The sequence below is a fragment of the Notothenia rossii genome (assembly GCF_949606895.1).
Source record: "Notothenia rossii genome assembly, chromosome: 4".
Classification (NCBI taxonomy): Eukaryota; Metazoa; Chordata; class Actinopteri; order Perciformes; family Nototheniidae; genus Notothenia; species Notothenia rossii.
Window position 1 is genome coordinate 73,381,381 of NC_136902.1, and position 18,076 is coordinate 73,399,456.

The 18,076-nt window shown below is 41.1% G+C and overlaps 2 protein-coding genes across 2 annotated transcripts; both read left to right on the top strand.

The window, feature by feature from the left end:
* Nucleotides 1-255: 255 nt before the first annotated feature.
* Nucleotides 256-12,697, top strand: samd4b (sterile alpha motif domain containing 4B). Its single transcript, XM_079679217.1, has 13 exons — nt 256-581; nt 2,274-2,795; nt 2,965-3,435; nt 3,629-3,868; nt 3,976-4,085; nt 4,404-4,490; nt 4,741-5,026; nt 5,798-5,883; nt 6,152-6,267; nt 6,487-6,685; nt 7,122-7,248; nt 8,774-8,857; nt 9,842-12,697. The coding sequence occupies exons 2-13, from the start codon at nt 2,600-2,602 to the stop codon at nt 9,868-9,870; spliced, it is 2,031 nt and encodes a 676-aa protein (XP_079535343.1). The 5' UTR covers nt 256-581; nt 2,274-2,599; the 3' UTR covers nt 9,871-12,697.
* A 118-nt stretch (nt 12,698-12,815) lies between these two features.
* socs9 (suppressor of cytokine signaling 9) lies at nt 12,816-17,151 on the top strand. Its single transcript, XM_079679218.1, has 2 exons — nt 12,816-12,964; nt 13,787-17,151. Exon 2 carries the CDS (start codon nt 13,938-13,940, stop codon nt 15,591-15,593), a length of 1,656 nt encoding a protein of 551 aa, XP_079535344.1. The 5' UTR covers nt 12,816-12,964; nt 13,787-13,937; the 3' UTR covers nt 15,594-17,151.
* The last annotated feature ends 925 nt before the right edge of the window (nt 17,152-18,076 follow it).

Sequence of the window (18,076 nt, forward strand, 5' to 3'; positions counted from 1 at the left end):
AGAAAACCTCACATGAAACCTTTCTTACCAGGAGGTATATCTATAGATATGCACATGCACATATACATAAGTTGACCATGCCTACTTATACAAAAACAGAGACATGTGTTTACTTAATTTCCCCTAACTCATGAACATGGAACATAGTTATGCTTTATATATTTTTTTTATGTCAGGGTAGGAGCTCTTTATTTACCAGACAGTGGGCGGAACAAAACATTACGTACCGTCCAGACGTATGACGTTGTACTTACGTCTTGCGTCAACTCAAATCGAAGTAGATTTCTCCAGGCGTACACTCTTAATTTTCTGCATTGCAATAAACCTTTTGTACATACATTCTTTACCATGGCCTGTTTGAAACCCCGGGAGCTTGCCGCTGTAAAGGAATATCCTTAAGGGATACCTCGAATGGGATCGAAATCAACGCCTCTTTCAGCTAAGCTAACATTATTGCATCTAATAGCAAAACTTGCTAGCTAAGAAGCTAGCGCTAGCTCTTAGCTATCCCTACCCTACCGTCGAGCTAGCTATGCATTAGCACTTTAGCCTAGCTCGCCAACCAGTGACAACTGACAAAGGTAAACAACACACCTTTTGAGTCTGTTTATGGATTATCATAACTCAAACAACTTTAGCGAGTTAACTAGCTGCAACATGCTGACGACTAAAACTGCGTCCTAATGTCCCTGTTTGCACCGCTAAACAGAAGTAACGCTACGATACGGAGAAAATGGGCAGCAATAGCTTTAACGAGAATAAACAATACAACGATTGAAACCCTTAACGCTGGCGTAGCTAACCAAGTTTATGACGTGTGAAAATAAGATTTTTGCAGCATTGAATAACTATGAAGCAATTGTGTGTTGAAAAAGGTTTACTGTTTCGAAGCTTTTATTAGTCAAAATGGCGACACCTGCTGGACAAGCCCTTTGTATTGCATTTGTATAGATGGATTAAATCCAATAAATCTGAGATCATGATACAAAACTGTTAGCTGGTTTAAGGATGTTTCTGTTTTTATTATATGTATTTTGTTTGGTTACATTAATGACACAAAACATCTCACCTTAACTGTTAAATACTAAAGCAACTCATCCCGACGTTAAAACGAGCGCGACAGCTCTCTGATACGAGTTTGACTTTATGAGGCCTCGGGTGGTCACTTGATTTTTGGCGTGGTAAAGCGAGACACCGAAATATTTAACATTACTTCTGCTATAAAAAGGTTTGAACGGCGTGATGTGTTGTATGACTCGAGGGTAACATCACTGCACTAAGCTAAATCTGGCTAACTGCTAATGCTAGCCTGCCCGGTGTAATATTAGCCTGTTTCAACTCAATAAACTTCGCAGATATAATGATAACAACAGTCTGCTGAACCTAATACACAGGCCCTTATGTTTGTTCTTTAATCACAATTTTAGCACATTATGTTACAGGTGCTGCATTTAGAAGTGTTTTGAGTATATAGTTTTGGCATGTAACGTTAGCATACCATTGCCGGTTAGCATATACATAGTGAATTCTATAAAGCTGTTATAAATAAAAGGCACAAGTGGTTGTAAAAGTCACAAGTGGTTGTCACCACATCATTCTTTTGAAAGCAGCCCATTTTGGTGTTGCCTTAAGCATGACTCTGGTAATGGCCTTTACTGTGCAAACAGCTTTTGTGAATGACTTATATTTTCATATGACTCGAGCTTTGTTATCAGGATCGAATCTATATGCATTGATGTAGTTTACCAAAAGCTTACCTCAAGTAACACCCTTACAGTTAAAGTTATAACTGATATGTGTTATATTTCCTATTCTGATTTGAATAAGTCAATGCTGTATGACAGCGTTCTAAAACTTTAAGTAATATTAGTTGTTTGCTCATCATAAACATGTTAAAGCATTTATGTGTGTCCTATATTGTTGTTGTGTGTCATATTATCCTACGTACTGTGCAATCCGTCTGTCACCCACTAAGCCTGATGTTCTATCACTCAAGAACACTTTTTTTGTTTTGCGGCTTTTGGTCTAAAAATAGGCCCAAACAAGACTATTCTTTATTTGTCAAAGGACTCATGTTTACTTGTTTGTATATATACAAGTGTGGTTGGTATTATGCTAAATTGATTTACATAAAAAAGAAAAAAAGTAATCACATTTGGATTGAATGGGTGTATAATGTCTAGATATTTGGTTGGTTAAGGTTATTCATTTAATTTAGAAAAATGCGCTTATTGCCATCTGAAATGTTTCTCTCTGTTCTTTTATTTCAATAGGGCACAGATGATGTGATCCTGAACATGCTAGAGTGAAAAACAAAGCTTTTCCTGTTTGTGGCACAACCAACCACGATTGACACACTATAAGCCATCCATCCTAGGATATCTTACCAATAATCTACACTGCCACCTGTCTGCAGTTCTTTCTGCACGTGAACCATGTGAGGGCCCCTCGGTCCAGTCTGAGGGGATCCCAGGACTGTTGCAAATACGACCCCGCTGTGCGGGGTGGGACTGATCCTGTCTGCGTCTAAGAGAGCAGTCTTTCCAGTATCCCCCAGCCCAGCCACACGTTACTGTTCTCCCGACCAGGGAGACACGCCATGATGTTCCGGGATCAGGTAGGTATCCTCACAGATTGGTTCAAGGGCTGGAATGAGTGTGAACAGACGGTGGCACTGTTGTCCCTCCTGAAGAGGGTGTCGCGCACCCAAGCTCGCTTCTTACACATCTGCCTTGAACACTGGCTGGCAGACTGCACAGAGATACACATCCTAGAAGCTGAGGCCAACAATGCAGGTATATGAGAGTTTATTATTAGTGAGTGTTTTGTTATATATATTTAATGATCTCTGTTGATGAAGCATTATTAGAAGTTTCTTCTTCTTAAATGAAAAAATGCCGATATTCAACCACTACTAAAATATGAATTGCTGGTGAATCTCTCTGTATTCCCTTTTGTAAATAGCAATTGTCAGCCAGTGGCATCAAGAGCCAAAAGAGAAGGTTGTGTCCTTGCTGCTGTCCCATCTGCCTCTGCTGCAGCCACGCAACAGCGAGGCCAAGTGTGAGTACATGAAGCTGCTGCAGAAGGTGTTAAGTCACACTATTGAGAGTAGCCTGTTTGTGGAAGAAAGCCGGCAGCTGCTGTCCTACGCGCTCATCCATCCTGCCACCACACTGGATGACCGCACCTCTCTGGCGATGTGGCTAAACCACCTGGAGGAGCACCTATCCAGTGGCTACGCCCCCCGGCCCCCATCTAGCCCCTACCACCCTCGCCAAGGCTCAGATGAATGGCCCAGCTCTGCTGAGTCTCTGGACCCGGGCCACGCCTGGCACGACCAGTCCCCTTCATCCAGCACATCTCCAGCAGGCCAGAACGGACACATGCCTTTCCCGGGCGGGATGTCCTCTCCCATAAACAGCAATAACACAGGTGATGTTATTTTTCAAATTTGGTAAAAACACAAGGAAATAGTTTTGTACCAGTGTTTAAGCCATTCTAGACATCCTCTGTTGTGCTAACAGTATGTACCATTTTTGTAAATGTTTTATAGTGTAATAGTTTCCTTAATTTTTCTCATCAGCATTTCGATTGTTTCTCATATATTAATTGTTTCTATTCCCAGGTCTGGGTGGGCAGATGCAGCCTAGCCCTCTGAAGAAGTCCATGTCCGTTATTCCTTCCAGTCCCCAGGCTTGTGGCTCTGAGTGGGTTACCCATGAGGATATAGGGGGCCGGCAGAACTACATTCTAGACCATGCGCCCCTTTCACCCCAGAGCAGTGTAGCCTCCTCTGGCAGTGAGCAGACTGAAGACCAAGGCTCCGCTCGCAACACCTTCAACGAGGATAGCAGTGGCATGAAAGGTCAGAATTCATCGCCTAACTCAGCCAATGGTGCTCACAAAACCACGCACAGTCCACAGCTGTGGTAATATTAGCCGAAATGTAACATTGCATTTTTTTTGTTCTAGATGTTCCTGGTTGGTTGAAGAGTCTCCGCCTCCATAAATATGCATCACTTTTCTCCCAGATGAACTATGACGAGATGATGATTCTCAATGAACACCACCTGGAGTCACAGGTTTTTAAGCCTCCTTTTTATATACACTGGGGCTGGGCTTTGATTACTCCACCCTCCTTATCAATTGTGAACATTATGGGCCTCTAACCTCATGATACATCCACTCTCAATGAGGCATGAAATTAACCAACGCACCCCACAGTTATATGGAGCCTGTCAAACATACAAATGGTGGATTTTGCCTCTGGCCCTTGGCTTTAATGAAACAAATGGTGATTAGGTTTGTTATTTAGTAACTGTATAAACTGCACAGTGTTCCCACAAGGGATAACTCCCCTGCTTCTCACGGCAACTTGTTACTTTCTCTCCCCGTCTTAGAACGTCACTAAAGGAGCGCGGCATAAGATCGCCCTGAGTATCCAGAAACTGCGAGAGAGGCAGAGTGTGCTCAAGTCTTTAGAAAAGGTAATTCAAGTGGGAGGATGATGCTCTTCCCTTTCTAAGAAAAAGGGCAAACGTGTTTTGTTTGAATTAATTTGTGCTTGTCGTACTTGAGTATGTACTTGTTGAGGATTACGTGACACTTGAGATACTTCCATTCTGTCTATAGGTAAAGAAAGTGTATGCTGTCAACGAGTCTAAAATCCCGTAACCCCAAATTGACCTCTGAATAACCGACGCAGTATGTGCCACTAATGTTGTCATCTCACGGCAGGATATCTTGGAAGGGGGAAACCTGCGTAATGCTCTCCAGGAGCTACAGCAGATCATCACCACACCCATCAAGGTCTACTGCCCCCCCAGCGCAGCACAGATGCTCCTGGACGCAGCCATGGCCTCAGACTCAGCCACCTCCTCGACAGACGCCAATAAAACAGGAGCAGACAAAGAGACTGAGGGCTTCCAGTCCCACAACCCCCCCTCCTGTGACGGAGACTCCTCAGCCACACCCATCTCAGACGGCGACATTGCAGGACAGTTCACCCGGGTCATGGGTAAAGGTAAGAGTAAGATGTTTTTTCCCATAATGAATTTGATCACACTTAGATTGTAGACTTCCAAGGGAGTTGTCATCTGTCTTTATAAAGTGCTCTTTGACAACACACGTAAGACACAATAAACAACATAGTAAAATACTGTAATAAAACTATTCAGGCATTTTATCATTTTGTCAGCATTCAACATAAAACGCATGCCAAGTGCTATATTAATTATCCATATCCACCTTCCAGATCCAGGTTTACTTTATAGACATGAATACATAAACAGGGGGGGTTGTCATGGTACACACACTTCTTGGGTTGCCCTGGTTTTGAGGTCAATGTTCAGTATTTATTTTGGTTTACAAAAACACAAAGAAATGCAGAAAATAATGTTTCATTTATTATTAGCCATTCAGTTTGATTTTATTTAGGTAACTGACACTTTCCTGCAATGTCTTTGTTAATAAAGGAATGAAGTATATCCACAGACATTCACCACTTTATTTTAACCATATCATTATTCAGTTCCTAACAAATTGTTGAATTGTTGAAAGCATGCTGAAGCTGCTAAAGGACAACTGGTGCTCTGCGAAGCTTTTCAGGTAAAACTTGCATCTAGAAAGTATTTTGTGGCGGTGTAATAGACCTAAATACTGTATTGACAGTTTAAGTCACAGAGTGTACAGAACTGAGGGTGGAACGCCAAACCAAATGCCCTGTACCGAATGGTTCGGGACAAAAACACATAACATTATAGAATTAATATAAACCCTGGATTTTTTGTTTCAGTGTGCACCCAGCTGCTGGTGTCCAGGCCAGATGAGGAGAACATCAGCTGTTACCTTCAGCTCATTGAGAAGTGTCTGATTCATGAGGTGAGAACCTGAAGGTTTTTTTTCTGCTGAATTATGCAAGTATGTGTGTTGCAATTGTTTTAAAGGCCTCTAGTAGTCGGACACTACAATGAATCATATTTAAATTACATAAAGACACATTTACATGCAATTCAGTATTATAGAATCTTGTTATCATCTCCATTTTTTCTTTTGAGATGAGGAATACAAATGTTGCTTAATACCCTGTTCATTCTCTTTGAAAATCTGACGCCTTTATTCTTCTGCTGTCTCTTTTACTCAATGTCAGGCTTTCACAGAAACTCACAAGAAAAGGCTGGTCTCCTGGAAGCAGCAGGTCCTCAAACTGCTTCGCCTGTTCCCTCGGAAAGCTATGCTGGACATGCCTGTGTACCGACAGAAAGGGTGAGAGTCTGCCTGCCCTCTCTGCCTTTGATCTCCCTCTCCAGCAGGGGAGATGTCAGAACTTATGAATGTTACATTTCTCTGCACCCATCCCTACTGTCTAACTTTGATCTCTTTCACTCCCACTTCCAAATTCATAGAATAACTATCATTTTAGGTGACAGTTGTCTTACATGGATTGCTAATGTATGTTCCCGTTTGCTTGTTTTTTTGCTCTAGCTGGACCTATGGGTCCAACTCCCTCCCCACAGCAGGCTCTGTGAGTGGAGTGGTAGGGCGGCGGGGGCAAAGGGCGTTCCAGATGGCTTCTCGTGGACTCCCAGCCGGGCGCATCGGTCTGCTGAGTCCCGGCGGGATAGGGGGAGCATCCCCACGCCACACACTCACTAATCCTGCGCTGGCAGGCCAGGGGAGACAAGTCAGTATTGGTGCCAATGGACGAGCAGTTTAACCCCAGTCTGTGCCACGTCTAGCGAAACAGATCGGATCTAGCAGTGATGTCATATTTTATCTATTGTTTGGTGATTTTTTTATTTGAATTAAAACCCTTTGTGCTTAAAGCGGACTAGACAACTGAAAGCACTAACCTGATTTCAATATTTCCACTCCTTTATTTGAAATCTGCATAATGTCATGCCCAAGGAGACAAAACAGGCCTTAGTAAACATTTGTTCTGAAAAACAAGTGAGACAAACGGGAGACTTTGGCAGTTAAGACAGTTAGGGATCACATTTTGATTGAATCTTTATCATACCTTGAAGAGTTTCTCTGTAATGACTTAGGTGAGAGATAAGAAAGGTCCTCCCAGGATGAGTGGCATTTGAGTAATGAGAACTTGTTGTTTTCCTCTACAGAACCTGTGGTTTGCCAACCCTGGGGGCAGTAACAGCATGCCAAGCCAGAGTCGCAGCTCCGTGCAGCGGACACACTCACTCCCTGTCCACACCTCCCCTCAAACCATGCTCATGTTCCAGCAGCAAGGTATGTATGAGGTCAGGCCTCTTTTGCTTTTTACTTACATGGGCGTATGTAACCAAAGTCTGTTCCTGCCCTTGTTTTCGTTTGAATTTTCTGTAGTCTTTGCCACAATGTACAAATGTTACCGGACCAGCGATTCCTATGTGTTGCTTATCTATAACCCCTTTTCATTATTTAGGTGAAATCATAATTTTTTTCCTAGCTAGGCTTGGTGGTTTTGCTCTAGTTGAATGTTTAAAAAGCATTTTTAGCAGTAGAAATGCACCACACTGATACACACTCTTTACAACAGATATCAGTACAAGAATAAACACAGTGAACAAATGATTACAAAAACAACCTCAAACTAAGTTTTATTTTACTTGATTCACAACAAAGGTAACCCCACCCTAAGGGACATTAGAATGACTGACTGTGTTGGAAAACTTTGTGTTTACTACTGTGTTCGATTGATAGTGTCTGAATTTGGGAGTAACTATAGTAACTGCAAAGTCGTAACAACATTAACAGAACATTTTGATAATATATCACATATGTCATTCTCCCTGTTAATTGATTGAAATGAATGTGGTTATATAGTTGATGTACAACTGCTGCCTGTAGCTTTAGCAGTGTGTCAGCACTGTTGACTTCAGTTGTTCTGCTTTATTATTATTATTATTATTGCACGGTCAGACGCCTGCAGACATTAAAGAGCTGCTGCAGCCTCACATCAGCAGCAGGTCTCAGATCAGGGTTTTCTAGGTGTTCCTTGCTCCACGCCTGAGACCAAAGGCGACTGTGCTTTTTGAAGTTGTAGCCCCCGAAACTGGAAAATCCCTCCGATTTGGTCTGTGGACACAAAAAACTGCAGCCAAGGACTTTTTTTTATTAGACTTGCTTTTTCTTAGCTTTGGTGGAGTAGCTTGACGTCTGCATTTTCTGTCTGTTGTTTTGTATTTTCCTTACATATTTTGTATGTTGTTGTGAAGCACTCGTTGATGACTACTCTGTACTGTTATGTGGCAGATTCAACTGTATGTGTGACACAGAACCAAATCCCCAGGTAATGAGCATAATCGGGTCAGAGAATTGTTTGAACATTAGAATCAGAATCAGAATCAGAAACGGGTTTATTGCCAGTTAGGTTCACACATATGAGGAATTTGACTTGATGTCATGGTGCATACATAAAATATAAAAGAAAGAATCTCCATATAAAACAAAAAATCTTTAAGGACACTGTAATAAAATATAGTTAAATAGCAATAAAATAAAGCAGTAATTTACAGCAAAATGGAATGCAATGAGTTATAAAATATGAAATTAACTTAATAGGAGTTCTTCAGCAAATGGGTACAGGATATTTTCACTTAAACAAGATAATAATATTTTTTTTTCCAGGTAAATCATCAAATTAATGACTTTTACTTTGATACATATTCAACTATGATTTAGTGAATTTAGAGCGCTAAATCAACAGACTGAATGGCATTCCTGACTGTCATACAAACCTAAATCTTCTTTCCTTTTGTCCTCCTCCCCTTAGAATGCCAAGTTCCCGGTGCAGACCTGGAGATCAACCCCACATTGGAGTCACTATGCCTCAGTATGACGGAGCATGCCTTAGGGGGTAAGTGTCCCCAGCAGCCCGCTGCTAAAGCTACCGACTACACAACAACACCAAAGTCAGTCCATTAAGTAGGCCATGAAAGAAAATAATTTAGTGAGGGATTTGTGTCCATCAGGAAGACATACTAGCTTGGTCAAAGTTTGTTGACTTTTATCATTCATATTTAATTCATTACATTTGTTTATTAATTATTAATAACATCGGGAAAAAAATAACATCGGAATAATGTCGTTAGTCAAGTCACGGTATGGGTCCTCTTGCTGAGACATACACTTATCTCTGAACATTATATGGTGTATCTAAAGTACAACATTTGCATTATTGTGTCATACAAGTTTAAGGGTTAGTAGCTCTGTATTACTTTACTTCTCTCTAGTGTTGTGTGACTGACACAGAAAAGTATCCCTGTTGCAATAATGTTTATATAATATAAGAGAGTCCACTTTATGTATTTCCCTTTTATGTCATAGAGACAGATGAGGTTACTGAGATATCTATAGTTTAGCCTAGTTTAGCTTTCTTTCTAGATGTCTAAGATCAATTATTAAGGACACTGGAATGTATCCACAAACAGCAGTGGTAAATAAAAGACATGCTATCATACTTCATGTTTTGCTTTTTAAAGGAAATAGCATCAAACCTCCTTTCAATAACATAAACAGCCATTGTAGAGGAAGACATGTTGACGACAATAGCCACAAAGTAATTTGAGAAGAGGTTAGTGTTATGGTTTGCCAATGTGGGGAAAGAGCTGCTATTTATCTAGAAATATGATGTGTTCAATGGCCGACATGCCATCCAAGTGCATTCAATAAATGTAAGAAATTAATGGACACATAAAACGACATCAATAACATACTTTTGCTCCTGGGAGAAAAGGGACTAGAATTATTCCATTCCTCTTAAGGGTAACGTGTATATGGTGCAATATATTTTCTGATTGTAAATGTCTTGAAACATGTTTATTTCCAATCTCCTCCTCAGATGGAACAGACCGGACATCAACGATATGAAAGGAAGAAATAAAAAAAATACACTTCAGTTGAGGCCTGTTCAGTTCCTCATCACCCAGCACAAAGATATACGTATGCTTAAGAAAACCAGGCAAAGCAGTCACTACAAAATGACAAAAAAACTGTGTATATGTTCTCTAATATTTTTGTACTTTATTATATACAACTAAGTTTATTAAAAATGGAATACAGATGATTATTATATTGCAGGACAGAGAAAAAAGCAAACTGCTCCATGTCACCTGCAGGACTGTGACATGATGTGCAGAGGCTCAGTTTGCCGTGGTCTGAGAGAAAAGCGGTGGATTGGTGCTGTCTTAAACGGGCTCTGCCCTACAAGTTACTCTTCTTTTCCTCCTGCCTTGGAGCAAGGCTTCTTTCCAGAACACACTGACAGCCACAGCCCCTGCACCACATGAGTACATTCAGAAAATGTCCAGCCAGAAGTAAGGCACTTTCATTAAAAGATCTCTGATATTATCCACTAAACTGTAATTGGCCCTAGGAAACACTGAGGTTCAACTTGTAGACAGTTATTGAAACGGATACCAATACCCTTTCTTGCCACCCTTATTGTTCTCTAACCAGTGCAGTGCTTGTGTTAAGGTGATGGCTCGTATTGGTTGAAACTTAGAACTCTTTCCTTGATTCTTTTATCCTCTCTAGAGGACTGGTTTTCATGGCAAGAGGAGGACCAAAAGGATTAAGGTAAAGCTTGTAATTCAACCATTTTTCTCTTGGTTATTTTCCCTGAACACATAGTCAAAGAAGAAGTGACTACTGTCCTCCTCTAAACATTTACAAAGCCAAAGAGAAGGGTTGTGTGATTGTTAATTTGCAAAGGCTATTTGTAGTGAAGTGCAACAGAATGGTATAATTTTTCTTTTAAAAGAACAGCAGCCTGAATCATTTATGCCAGCTGCAATTTGTCTGTTATTTTATGCCCTACTATGTGGATGATGATGAATCCCATTTTGTGCCGAGGAAAATCACCAGAGGGGTGAATAAGGGCTGGTGAGGTTTGTGCTGTGCGAGAGCTGATTTGATATTGAACTGATAAAAGCGAGGAGGGTAGAGTGTTTTCAATTTACACTTTAAGCTGGGCGAGAAAACTAAATGAAACCCATCTCAACCCTCCGGCCACCTTATGATTGGCTCTGGTAAATGAAGCTTGAGCTTGTAATAAATGCTCCGGAGCGCAGCGCTTCACCCTTGCAGTGCCCTCTTCCTCAAATGGCCAACGTGACGATTTGATGAATCATTCTTTTCAAGGTGCTTGATGATGTCCATATTTTCTGTTTGTGTCTCAATGTGTTTCAGTCTCAGAACCCTAACATGATCATGTGGTATCAGTGTTGAATCAAAAAAACTTGTCTTATACAGCCTCTGTCTTTGAATGTGGCAGAACGGAGGTGCATGTATGTGTAATATGGTCTTAACTTTTGGATTGCATCATAAGGCAGGGATGACCATTCACGTTTTATTTCAGCACAGCCATCGGAGTGTGTCTAGTAAAGATGGTTATTTACAGATATCTTTTCCAATTGTATTTTGTACTCTCCCTTGGTATTGATAACTTATGCTTATTTTCTATAATCGCATGTTTTGCCACACTAATACAGCACTGTTGTAGATAGAGGACATGGTGGTTGATGGGGCCCAGTGTCACCAACAACTAAAGCAGAAATCTTGCAACTAATGTTGTATGTTTATACCGCCTAAATTTCAATGTTTACATCCCTGGGATAATGCCCAATTCATTTTATCTGATGTCATGAATACTCCATTGTCTCACTATGTAACGCATTAAAGAACTGACGCCATCTCACACGAGATGGCTGGGTAGAGCCTGAACCGAAAGCCATCTACCCCCCTAATTCATGGAGTGTATGAGCCTCAGTAGGTTCATTTCAAGTGGTAACTGTATGGGCATGTAACGCCTACTTTTTCTGGTCATACGGTGACTAGAGATAGCTTTTCTCACCTTGTGATTGCACTTTGGCTGTCATGTCGTGATCAACTGTTCATGTGGTGCCTGAAATGCACAGCTCCAGCATCCTTAATATATCAATTTAATGGTCTTGAGTAATGTTCTAGTCAAGGATTTCTTCAGAGCAGGCTCTTGGATAGATCTGACTTACTAAAAGCATCACACTCACTCGTCTTCAGTGAGTTAACAATGCTGACAACTTTAAGACTCGGCTATATTATTTTTAACTTCACTATACTGTATATCAATTATGTTATGTTACAAATGGCTCAGATGATCCTTTTCATTGCCTCTGTGGATTTGTACAGCCTACATATTACTGCAAAATAAGACAGGTACAGTGAGGCAGGTTTCTGTAAATGTCCTTGCAGAATCAAGACGCATCAGAGGATGACGATGCTTATCTGAGCCACAGATTATGTGATTGAGTAAACTGACACTAATAACAGGCCAAGGAATATGTTTACTCCATGTTTACATTCCACTGATGCATGAAATGAGTTGGGAAATGCACTTCACAAGCATCCACTAGGAGGTACAGAGCCTGTGTCACATGGAGACGTCTACCAAGTGGTCCCAAGATCATGTTAAAGTCCCTGCCAGGCTTAATTGTTATTGAATTGATGCAGCCAGATGTAGGCTACATTGGATAGTTGTCTTGTACAATTTATATTTAATTCTGATTACACCCTGACATTTTCTAATATTTTATGAACCTTTTGCATCCCATGCTTATTCTACTTTTGTACTGTCACTCATGTGTGAATGGTCTGAAGTGCAGCATCCGTCGGATCATTGACAGTCGAAATAAAGAGGTTCAGTTATTTTGCAACTTCAGTTGTGGTTTGTCTTTTCGTCTACTTTCTTTTTTACACTTGTCATGCCTTTTAGCAGTTGAAAAAAAAAAGCTATTTGTATTAGTCTTAAATGTCATATTAAAGACATCCTTAATGTCCCGTTAATATTACAACAATTAAGTTTTACTTCCGGGTTACACGATTTTAGCCGAGTTCATTTATCAAGCCGCCTTTTTGTTAACGCCATTAGTTTATCTAAGAATAAAGAGAAGCCTTTTCATCTGGAAACTTTACAACAGCTGCTGAGGTTTGTACACATGTTGTGTTATGTTTGTGAAAGCTAGATATAAGTTGCCATCAACAAAATGTAACACTTTATCCTGTAGCAATGAGTAGCCTACCCAAGTTAGCAGATAGCTAGCTGCTGCTAACTTAGCCGAACAGCTGCTCGGTTTTAGCCTGGTAGCTAATGTTATTGTTATTGCTTGAACATTTATAATTTGATCAATCTATGTACTTGGAGAGTTTGTCAAGTAGCAGACGCTTGCTAGTGTTAGCTTAGGTTGTAGCGTTAAAAGTTTGGATTTGTTAATCGACCGTCCACCTTTTATCGCAAATACTAATGTTTTTTAATAGAGGACATAACCTGTTCAGGAGAAGAGCGTAGTTGATAAGCAATGTAGTTCTCTCAATTTATACCAATTCATACCGGTAGCTAAATATTCTGGTAACCTGCGAGTTGGTCTCTGGCGTAACGTTGTACAACTGTGCATTTTACGTGATTTTCATTAACTTTCTAAAAAATGTCACCCTTAAAACTAACTTTTTTTATGACACTTTCAAAGGAAGTAGATGGTATAACAAGCAGCCAAGCGCATATGTAGGCCTAGTTGTATCTATTTATTTAAGAAGGGACAATGCACATTAATTAACAGGAGCACGGAAGTCCATCATGTAAATGTGCTATTTAGAAAAAGAAAACACCTCTAAAATGTTGAAACATTAACATGGCCTTCAGGAAGTTAGTATTTGTATCAGGGCAGATGGGTTAGCACTAGTTTTCAAGTGTATCCATATTAATATGACTATTTTATCTCAAAAAGTTAATTACCCTTACCTTGTTTTCCAGGTTGTTTTTACTCTGTGACCACAATGCATGGACAATGATGATGAAGCTTCAAACTAGAGATGTGGATTGGAAACTTCCTGCCAAAAGCTAACAGCAATTACAAGTCACCCATTGGCAACACGTTTCAGTTTTTCTCATCACATAATCTATCATGTCATTACCAAAGGAGTCAGGAAACCGAGGAAAAGATCGAGAGAGAGGGGCTCGTCCCAAAGTGAGACAGAGCCGTTCTGAGGAGAGACGAGATGCACGCAGTGGACGCAAAGGTGGAAAGGGGAAGAAAAAAGGCCATGCTTCCTATGAACCAGCAGCTGAGAGGCCTGTCAGTGATGGCTTTCAGTATGGTGAGCTGTTGAGTGACCTAGAGACCAGGGACCAATCCTCCTCCTCTCCTTTGAAAGAGAGTTGGAGATGGCAGGGTTTGGAAGCCGCTGCCTCATTACTAGGACAAGAACAGGTAACAGCCAGGCCTGGACTGGGAACAGTTTGCTCTGCTCCAGAGAAACCTGGCGAAAGTGAGAGTAGAGGGTCAAGCAGCACACGCACTCCCTGGCAAAAAATCCAAGATGCAATGGGACAGTGTTTCCCAATAAAAACTCACAGTGCAGCCGCACCACCACCTTCTCCATCTCCGTCTCCGTCTCCACCTCCAGAGGCTCCTTCACCGTCAGCTGCCTGTGCATCCTCGAGGCGCCTGATCCACCTCAGTGAGTTGATGTTGGATGAGTGCCCTTTCCCTGTAGGATCAGAGCTGGCTCAGAAGTGGTACCTTATTAAGCAACACACAGCACCCATCACCCAGCCTCATGTGCTTGATTCCGAAGTCGTGTGCAGTGCGCCGACTTCGGCCATGGCTGCTGTGGTGGAGGACGTAGATGACAGGTTGCGAGAGCGCAGGCGCATCAGCATTGAACAAGGCGTCGAGCCACCACCCAACGCAGAGATCCACACATTTGAGGTGACGGCCCAAATTAACCCTCTGTACAAGCACGGCCCCAAGCTGGCTCATGGTATGAGTGAGTTAGCCGAGGCCGAGAGAGCCTCCGTTCATCAGCAGCAGCAGCTCCTTCTCCAAAGACAGCAGCAGCACCAGCTCCTTCTGCAGAGCTGTTTGGACACTCTGGATGAGGTGGTTGCCTCCGCCTCTTCTTCAGCCCCCTCCCAGACCTGTGACCCTATCCCTGACCCTCTGGTTGACCCAGAGGTGACAGCGACCAACGTGCCCTCCAAAGCCATTCTTCCATCGACCGAGGATCACAAACATCACGATGGCTACCGCATTCATACTCAGATTGATTACATCCACTGTTTGGTTCCAGACCTGCTTCAGATCACGAACCTCCCGTGTTACTGGGGGGTGATGGACCGCTACGAGGCCGAGACGTTGCTAGAGGGAAAGCCTGAAGGCACCTTTCTGCTACGTGACTCTGCCCAGGAGGGATACCTGTTCTCTGTTAGCTTCCGCCGCTACGGCCGCTCACTCCATGCACGCATTGAACAGTGGAACCACAATTTCAGCTTCGACGTGCATGACCCCAGTGTCTTCCATGCTCCCACCGTTACAGGGCTGCTGGAGCACTACAAGGACCCCAACTCCTGCATGTTTTTCGAGCCCCTGCTGTCGAACCCCATCTATCGCACACAGCCCTTCACTCTGCAACAAATCTGCAGAGCGGTCACCAGCAGCTGCACAACCTATGATGGCATTAACATGCTACCCATTCCTAATGCTTTGAAAAAGCACCTGAAGGAATACCACTATAAGCAGAGAGTACGTGTACGGCCAATGGATACCTGGTGGGAATGAAGAAGAACTAAAATAATGGACTAAAAGGACTAAAAGAAACTACTAAATACTCCCAAAACTGAACTGAACCAAGAGTTCTTCATTCAGTCTGCCTGTATTAACCTACACTGTTAACCTGCAATATACTTATTTATTTTATTCCTGCTGTACATGTCCTAACAATTCTACTAAATTACACTGATGTTACTATATAATCTCACTGATCGTGTAGACGCAAAGTTCTTTATGCTCAAATTAAAGAAAGTTATTTAGATCAGAACTACGCTCACACATCCTCTGTGTTCTCAAGTTTGACTAAATCAGCTTAATTATCTGACGATGGGAAGCGTGTCCTAGTGTGAGTCGAGATGATTGTAATAGAGGTGTTCATCAGACACGTGCTGAGAAGGTGGAATACATACTGACACGGTTTTCTTCTTGTTTCTGAGGTGTGGTAGTGTAGAACAATCAAACTAATAGCTATTCTTTCCTACAATTAACCCACCACTGATTAAGGGGAGGAGATTATTTTGGTGCAATGCTCCCTCATATTTATTAAAAGTAAAGGCTTGCACTATAAGAGGTATTATTCACACATTGAGGTATGATCTTGTGCTTGCATAAGTCTTCTGTCAGGGTGCAAACGTGTCAGATTTCCCCAGCCACTCATTAGATTAGCATTTGGATGGTAATGGTGCTCATTGTGTGCCTTGTTTTCACGGGTGGTTCAAATGCAGGGAAAGAAGGAATACATTATGATCAGATTTAACATCATTCAGTTGCTTTGTTTTTGGCTAAGATTTAAACCATCTCAGGTATTCTGCCAGTGCCGGCGGTCTTCATTAATTTTGAAGTAAAGGATCAAATGTGACCCTACTGAACTTGTCAGCAGCAGGTGATGCAGCTGTATTTTCAGAATACAAATAATGAAGCACGGACGACTGAAAACCTTATTTTGCTTAACATCTTACTATTGTGTTGTCGAATTCTAAATGTAGTCTCTCTAAGGTTAGAGCTTTGGTCTGGCTGTTTATAAATTGGCATCTAATTTTAATGTAAAGACCTGAATCCTTAAGAAATGTCATGTTGTTGCTTTACTTCCTGCTGTGCTTAATTTTTTTTTAAAGAGGATCGGGGGGGGGTGTCTACACACTCATTTTCCATTCCAAATTACCATAGTGAATTAGCACTGATTAATCTTAATTAACAAAATGAAGGGTGTGAGGAATTATGGCTTTTGAGCTTTTTTTCTGAAGCTCGACATGTCGGTTACGGAGACAAAAATCTACAAGTTCCCGAAAGATTAATTAGTCTCAAGCAAAGACCTAAAGGCACAGAGGGAGCTAAATAATACAGTATGAAGTCAAGGGACATGTGCTTTCACGCAGTCACACAAATGGACCGCAATTTACAATATAGTATTATATTGTGTTATATGTGATTTGTTGAACAAATGAAATATGCATATTAATTATATTAAAATACTTTGCAATAATTATCTGTACATTGCAGATGGCCTTTCTGCATACGTACAAATAAAACACAACACAATAAAAATTAAAAAGCAATTATTTCTCGACCGACTTGCATTTGCCCCATTATTTTGGACTCATTCAAGGATTAATTGCATGAATTACCTATGGTTAGGAGTCATTTACTGCTGTGTGAGATTCACATTTAGTTATAATGAAAACGCGAAATAAAGACCACACTGCTAATGGTCGTGTGCACTAAGTAATAATCACAAAAGACAACCATGCCAGTGTTAATGTGAAAGCATGGAGAATTGATCCCAGATCATCTTTTGAACCCCTGAGATGCTGTTTTCTCCTTGAGATGGCCAATTTGATATGCAGAATGTAAATCATCCATGACAAGCACTCTTCCACTAATGAAGCAGCTATAATTTAAACGGCAGCATTAAAGCCTTCATTCAAAATGCAAAGTCAGGACCTTTGACCTTTGTATACCTAATTAAGTCATCACAAAAACTCAACTATAAAATCAGAGTTACTGTGTTGGAAGACATTTGACCCATCATGCATACACAAGTGTGTGCTCTGAACCCTGTAGACAAGCAATTTTAGATCCTTGACAGCTCAAGGCTTATGTCTTGTATTTCTAGCACACTACAATGCTCTGCAATCACACATACCTGGCAGATGGGATCCAATAATAAACATTTCTAGACTTTTAACACTTCATTTTGTGTCCAATGGTTTCTCATTTTTATTTAAAGGAGCTAATAATGTGCTATAATTAACTGTTTGTTTTATATTTCCAATATAATAATGTCCTAGTGTAACCAGAAAGTCTTTGCTGAACATGCACATTTGACAAATTAGTTTACAGGCAAGTGTACAATTGAATAATGTCCAAATATCACATTACATCAGCTTTTGTAACTAAAGCAACTTGTAATCAGTGCAAGAGGATATTCAGAACAGCAAGTAAATTAGTTTAGGTGGTACTGCATTCAAATCAATTATAAAGTAATAATGAAC

Bases quoted from the DNA above. Each gene is read 5' to 3' on its own strand.
- socs9 (XM_079679218.1), top strand. From the start codon at position 13,938: ATGTCATTACCAAAGGAGTCAGGAAACCGAGGAAAAGATCGAGAGAGA.
- samd4b (XM_079679217.1), top strand. From the start codon at position 2,600: ATGATGTTCCGGGATCAGGTAGGTATCCTCACAGATTGGTTCAAGGGC. The intron at 4,491-4,740 runs GTAATTCAAGTG...ATCTCACGGCAG, and splicing joins TGCTCAAGTCTTTAGAAAAG to GATATCTTGGAAGGGGGAAA. The intron at 5,884-6,151 runs GTGAGAACCTGA...ACTCAATGTCAG, and splicing joins AGAAGTGTCTGATTCATGAG to GCTTTCACAGAAACTCACAA.